The 7,582-nt window shown below is 34.5% G+C and overlaps 1 protein-coding gene across 2 annotated transcripts in view; it reads right to left on the bottom strand.

Moving 5' to 3' along the window:
- LOC106474368 (acyl-CoA-binding domain-containing protein 6-like) overlaps positions 1–7,434 on the bottom strand; it is a 33,654-nt gene extending 26,220 nt beyond the window's left edge. For both annotated transcript variants that reach the window (XM_022402678.1, XM_013935059.2), the window contains exons 1-2: positions 7,208–7,434; positions 1,139–1,203 (exon numbers count right to left, since the gene is read on the bottom strand). In XM_022402678.1, the coding sequence (XP_022258386.1) occupies positions 1,139–1,203; positions 7,208–7,366 (224 nt within the window). In that variant the 5' untranslated portion in view covers positions 7,367–7,434. The remainder of the gene's footprint in view (positions 1–1,138; positions 1,204–7,207) is intronic.
- Between the last annotated feature and the right edge of the window lie 148 nt (positions 7,435–7,582).

The following is a 7,582-nucleotide window of genomic DNA, read 5'->3' as shown; positions in this document are numbered from 1 at the left end:
AATGTGCTCTTGCTAGTGGTAGGGCAAATAGTCTTTTAGGTTGTATCTACAGAAGTATTGCATACAAGTCTAAAGAGGTTATAATGTCATTACATAGGACACTGGTTATGCTACATTTGGAGTATTGTGTTCAGTCTTGAGCTCTTTACCTTAGGAAAGACATTGAATTGTTGAAAATGGTTCAGAGGTGGGCTACTAGAATGGTGCCTGTGATGGAGGGGTTGTCATACAAGGAGAGGTTAAGATCTGTGACACTGTTTTCTTTTGAAAAATGATGAGTAAGAGGGGATCAAATTGAGGTGTTTAATATTGTTAACGTAACTGATAATGTTGAAGCACCATCTTTTTCATATTTAATGGTGAGAATGGTAGGACTAGTGGACAGAGATATAAATTTTGGCAGAGAAGGAGTAATCTTCAGCTAAGACAGTTTTATTTTTCTAACAGGGTGGTTGGCCTTTGGATTTTGTGGAGGCAGTAAATTTAAGTGAGTTTAAGAGAAAGTTTGATAACTATATGAATGCTAACAGATGGCTTTTAGGTGTTTTTCTTATTTCTTTATTTAATAGTTTTAGTTTAGTTTAGAGAACTGGACAGCCTAGATGGACAAACAGGTCTCTTGTTGTCTCTAAACATTATGTTATGTTAGTTTAAATGAATGGCTACTATGTATTTATATGTCTACACCTAAGTAAAGAAATTATTACATGTAGATTTCTTAATATGTTATGCCTAAATAGTTTATATTCGGTTTTAATTGTAAAAGATTAAATATATCTATTTATAAATAACTTTAGACAGAACTTAAGTCTAACACATTTATATAAGTTAATGATACTGATAGAAGTTTTGGGGGTACATAATATATAGCTATGATGTATGTGGTTTCAATCATAATTTCTTGAATATATGAACAACTAAACGAAATTATCAAATATCATTTTGATATTTAATGAATGAATAATTCCACAATGGAGAATGGAATTGCAACTGCTTATATACTAAACAATGCCATAAGCCCATAAGTCCATATAATATAGTATATGAATGACAATGTTTGTAGTTAAAAAAATAACTAAATTTTAAGATCAAATACATTTTTATGTAGTGCAGAAACGTACAAAAGAAGGTTACTAACCATTTTTTCTTTCCTTTAAAGTCAAAAATCCCTGGCTTATTCTTCAAACAAGGCCCTTCTTGTGCCTAAAATAAAATCTCCTCTAGTGTGAAATGACAAGTACAATTTATTACATGTATGATATTGGGAGAACTGAACTTTTACAGTAACACATGCATTTTGTTAGAGAACTTGAAAGAAACAAACAAGTCATGTATTGTCCTTATCAAAAGTAAATATAGTTATTAGTTTTACAATTATTTATTTAAGATAGTGTTTTCCAGAAGAAACAGAAGAGTTACAGACTATGATAACCTAAAAAAGTATCACTTTGCTCTCAAAGCTTTTTTTTGCCTTGCATTTACTCACTTCATACAAGCATTTTTTCATTGAAAATAAATTTGGATTTTGCTGTTATCACTTGTGACAATTTTTCTCATGTTAAAGTGGGATTCAACGGACACTTTCCTGAGTTAGAGGATACCACTATTTGAAGTTTGGAAAGCACTCCCTTAAGGGATAAACATAATAAAACTTAATATCATAAAAATAGCAGTAAAAACTTCTTTTTCAAGAAAAAATTGTCAATTCAAAACAGTGAAAATGTTTCATTATGGATAACATCATTGATAGAGTACAAAACTGCAAAATATTAATAGATGCCAACAAATAGAAAGCATTAAAATCTATAAAATTTCACCAGATTTTAAAATTATATAATCAATTAATTGTAAACAAAAATGATAGATATGTTTAGATAAGCAAAGTAACAGAAGAACAAATGTGTTTGATCTCAAAACAACCAAACAAAACTAGATGGAACCAAACATATCCATGCACATGCAATATACAAAAATAAATCCAGTACACACATGATAAAGCAAAAATTCTCTAAGTTCATAACTCTAACAAAGATATATTTATATATACTTTTGCTAAAAAGAAAGTTTGGATTATGACTTCAAAAGCATCTCATTATTATCCTTAATATTTAAATTTGTGTTTCCAATTATTACATACCATCCAAACACAAATTATCCAATCTTTGAAATATCTCAACAAAGTCAACTAAACAAACAAACAACATATATATCCAAGTATTTAAGCTTCTTTTTATGACTCAAAGTTTTTAAATCTTGTATTGTTCTTGCAGCCTTTCTCTGGACTCCATAGCATGTCTTTTTTTTTGGTCAAAAGTGGTCTAAAACTACACAATAGTCTTAGTAAGTACTCATCAGTCTGTATGTGGTAGTAGGTTAAAAACGGCTATGTTAATAATTGTTAGTGGGTTAACAATTAGCTTTAGCTTTAGCTCAGTTGACAGAGCACTAATTTGACTTATGGAAGGTTTAAGGTTCAATTCTGTGCAGAGAAAATAATATAAATAATATATATTCCAAGAAATCCCAGGTGAGGTTCCATTGATCGTGAAAGACCTGTTGAAGGAACAGCATATGGGCCCTGCCCAGGGATATGTGAGGGGTCACAGAGGACCACATCCCCAAAAGTGATAGAACCTCATGAGCTGTAAGTGAGGGAACAGACAGGGCTTTCTAAACAGCCCATTCCATAGAATGGAGCCAGAAAGGAGAAGATTGGGCCCGACTAAGTTGGGTGTTGAAGTAAACACCCAAATGGATAAGATATTGGGTAGGACAAAAGAAAGACTTCTCCAATTTGACCAACTAGCCCACACGTGCAACTTTGGCCAGTAGCTGATGAGTGTGACAGGCCGATTCCTGTTCAGAATGAGCAAGAAGAAGAAGCCAATCATCCATATAAACATGGAAGCGGAGCAAAGGAGTGGACCACATGACAAAACACGTATGGTACTGAGGATAGGCCAATAGGTAAGATACGAAACTGGTACACAACCCCCCAATGGACAAAACAAAGATATCGATGGGAACGCTCTGCCACAGGAATGTGTAGGTAAGCATTGGAAATGTCTACCTTGGTCATCCAAAAACCTGGAGAAAATACCCACTGAAGAGAAAGGTATGCTTCCATGGTAAAGCGAGGAATGTGAACATACTAATTGAGACGAGATAAATAGATGACAGGACGCCAGTCCCCAGTCTTCTTGTGAACCACAAAAAAAGGTGGGAGTACAACCCCCACAAGCCTGGTGGAGCTGGTTTGATAGTCCGTTGTGAGATGAGGTCCTGAACTGCCTCTGACAGATGCTGGCGTGTCAAGGGATCCTGAGGAGAAGGGAAGGGAATGGGAATACTGGATAATAGAGGAATGGAGAGAAAGGGGATATATCCCTCCAAGAGCACCTTATGAACCCAGACATTGGAGAGAAAAGGTCCCCACAGATGACCAACTTTCAAGAAACGAGCTCTAACTGGGACCGAACTGACCACATAGTCACCGGTAGTGCTGTTGGTGGATCGTGCATCGTGGAGTAAATCATTAAACCGTGGCACAGGAAGAAATTGGGAAGGGGAAGGTCAGGGGACAGGAATCGGTGCAAGCTTGGTTCCGACTGCAACAAACAATCTACCAAGTTAGTAAGGGTAAAATGTTGATGAGTTGAGGCAACCCGTGACTCCAAAAACTCAGGAACTGAGTCAAACACATAACACAGCATAAATGATGCCATGTGGAGGTCCCTCAGATAAGGAGCCCAGAGACGGGTCCGTGGTAAAACTGTATCATGGCCCAAGAGGTCCCACCAACAAACAAACCACGTTTGAAGCATGAGAATCGAAGACAACAGACAAGCCAATGTAGAAGTAAGGATGGAGAGGATTTCAGCATAAAACCCCTCAGGGCACCTGACAAATGGTGAATGGAAAAGGACTTCGGATCAGTTCGCCATTGCTTATCATTAAGCAGACTTTCCCTTTCTTGACGATGAATTGTTCGGGTCAGTTATACCCTGTCCAACTTACCCAAGCCCAATTTTCTCACTCTCATGACCCTGGTAATGTACCTTTCGGGGGACAAGGCTTACTAACACTCTCCCCTAGTTAAGAGGCAAATCAGTCCATGTGAACCCTAATATCATGGGACGGGGGAAAGACTAAATAGGATCAGGAAGTTGTTTCACGTAACAGGGAAGGTCTAGGGTCATAGGAAACAGGTGTAAGATACAAACATCACATACCTGAGAAAGTCTGAAAAGACCAATGACGGACGAGATGAACCATCAGGTAGTGAACTGGAAGGCTCGCCAAACTCCGTGGGGGGAGGGCAAACAATCAAAATTGTCTTCAAAAGGCTCAGGAGGAAGTGGGGTAGAAGTAGGCGAGAGAGGTTGGCTCGTATACCGCTCAATCTCAATGGCAATTGAGCAATGATATATCCCCCAACAGGTCAACAGTGCCTGAAAATATGGCATCAGACAATGCTGGTGAAGTACCCAAAGTGGTGACTTTAACTTCTGAATTCATAAGCGGGAAACACAAGGAAGTAATGTTTAAATAAAATATTAACTCACAACTGTGAAGTGTAGTAAATAAAGAAAAAATATAAAAAAACGAAAAAAATAAACCACTTTAAGGTAACCAAACAATGTAAAAAAGAACGTCTGAACTTGTCAGCTGCCAAACAAGAAGTGATAGTTTGATAATGGCACGTGGAGGGAGTCACATGTGTCATATAATAGTAGTGCTCTCCTGTTGGTGGAGAAGTGATGCATGATGATTTGCATGAGAGACGTGTTGGAACTTTGGATTCTAACAGAGTGAGGATGAAGGCTTGTGGCATTTCTGAAAAAAGTTCACATACAGAGTACAGCACAAAATAAGAAAAGCTAATCTTGTGAGCAGAGGGAGAGTACCTTATCAGAAATTTTCTTTACCCATGTATAATACCAATGCTCTTCTTCCACAACAAGTATATGTATGTCCTTAATTAAACATTTTCTATAAAATTTTCCAACTTAATATTTCTCAACATTAAAACTTGTTCTAAATTACTCACTAAGTGTTACGTTCATTCTGAAGTAAAGAAACCTTTTTTTTACAATACAAATTCTTCTTGGAAATTTGTTATCATTACAGAATCTGAAAACATCCGTGTCAAAAAAATTAAATCACTTAAAGAAAAAACAACAGAACTCTAAAAACACTTACTAATTACATTTTTCCAACAGATAAAAAAAAAACTATTTATCACCTTGCTTTGTTTTACAGCACTAAGCTAATTTTTGATCTACTTCTTATAATCATTGCCATAGGATTCATACTTACAAATTATTCACTTGTAAAGTACCTTATCGATTGTTTACAAAGGAAAAACCCTCTTCTAAGACCATGCTAAGCATTCTTTATTAAATGTCAAATTACAAGATCCTGTACAAATGATCTTGTTTAACATGTAAGTAATGTATTTTTTATTTAAAAAACTACTTTCTAAAATAATATTTGTTCTAAGGTTTGTGGCAGATGTTTTACTTATTATTAATTTATATTTTGTCATGTTTTATAATTACAATAATTTATTTTTTCAGTGAAGTATTTCATTATATTATATTTCTCAATTCTGATTTCACACAGTTTATTCCATCAAAGTCCATTGCCATTATCGATCCTCTTTGACTTCATCTCAATTGTTATTATGTTATTTAAAACATGTCTGATTTTTCCAAATGCATTAAACTTTTCTGTGTTCAGATATATGTATGTGCTTAGAAAAGATGAAAGGACGTAACTGGAAGTTACAAAAAATGGCTTGAGGGGAAAAAAACAGTTGTTATAAATGGATTAGTCAAACTGAATTCATGTTATAAGTGGAGTACCTCAGGGTTCATTGTTAGGACCTTTGCTCATTTTGATTTGCATCAAGAACATAAATTGCTTAAATTTGCAGATGATATTAAGGTATTGGGTATTGCTGGTTCTGTGGTGGATGCTACTGCTTCACAAAATAATTTTGGTTATTTGATGGGTTGCGAGAATAAATGACAGACAGCTTTTAATTATGATAAGTGCAAGGTAATGCATGTGAGTTATTATAATGACTAAAGTAAAATTTATAACAATTACAATTCACTTGCTTAATCTGATTCACATAATAGTTCACCAACTGATGGTATATACTGTCCATAAACCCCATTACTATGTTTGTCATATTTCAGCTGGCCTGATGAACCTTGGTATTGGGTGAAAGGCCTCATCAGCACAGGATATTGTAGAGGTAGTGTGGTTGACATATTATAACATTCTTTTTAGCTTTCATTTCTGGACACTTACAATAATCTAACTTATAAATGTTATTTCTAAGGAAATAACCTTGAGAGTATTATTAAAAAAAAGCATCTTGGTATTCTGCTTGACTAGTTTCTTTAGCCATCCATGCAGTGTGCTGTTGCTAGTGGTAGGGTAAATAGGATTTTAGGTTGTATCTACAGTAATATTGAAATAATTTTAAATATATAATAATTTCATTGTAAAGGTCACTAGATAGTCTAGATTGAGTACTGTGTTCAGTCTTGGGCTCCTAATCTTAGGAAGGATGGTACTTGAATCTAAGAAAGAAAGGTTATCATAGAGGTCATTTTAAAATCTCTGAAATTGTTTTATCTAGAGAAAATGGGAGTTAGAGGGGATCTTATAAAGATGTTTAAGATCATTTAGGGAATTGAGTTTTTTGGTTTTTTTTCCAATGCAAAGCCAAAATGCATAAAATTGAAATCATCAGGTTTATAAGAGGAAAATACAATACCCTATCAGTATGAGTGTGAGAATGAGATTCAACTTCAAGTTGAGAGGTCTGCATGGATGAAAACTAAAACAGTAAAAGTTGAGATAATACCAACCAGAACTAGATAACTTTGTCTGGAGCAGTACTAAATTCATCATGATAAATCATAATGTCAACTTATAAGTTCGGCATGCATTTACTTAAATTTAAAAGTTACTTATATTATAACCCCTAACCCCATCTTCTTAATCTTAGTCTTAGCCTTGACTAGTTCAGTTTGATTAGACTTAAACAATATTGAAGCCATTTATTTCTTTTATAATTTATATAGAAATGCTTACAATTTCAGAATTGGAGCAAATTGTAATAAATATGTTTCTCTTTTTCTCTCTCTGAATCTAATTGTATATTGCTATTAGTCTCATTTTAACCTACCTGTTTATATAAACCATAGAATATCAACAACTGATCACCATCAAAGTCGTCAGTTTTGGAAGCAACATAATCAGCAGCACTTTCAAACGATTTTGCAAGTTCTTCATCATATTCAACATCAAATATTAAAGATTCACAGTTTTCTTGACTTCTTGCCATGTCTTTAAATTTCTCTTAACAAAGTTATACTTACAACTACAACTTGCTACAAGTGCAAGCAAAAAACATTTTTTTGATTTTCGACCGCATTCGCACAAAACTTGGCATTCCATATTACGTTAGTTTAAACGAAAGAAAATAACTAAATACATGAAAAACAAAATACTGTTACGTCTCCGTTCGTTAGTTAATTTTCAGAAAAAATTCTTTCCGAAG

The sequence above is a fragment of the Limulus polyphemus genome, unplaced genomic scaffold, assembly GCF_000517525.1.
Source record: "Limulus polyphemus unplaced genomic scaffold, Limulus_polyphemus-2.1.2 Scaffold7127, whole genome shotgun sequence".
NCBI classification, from domain to species: Eukaryota; Metazoa; Arthropoda; class Merostomata; order Xiphosura; family Limulidae; genus Limulus; species Limulus polyphemus.
Note: the sequence above shows the minus strand (reverse complement) of the source record. Positions and strands in the feature narration are given on the sequence as shown.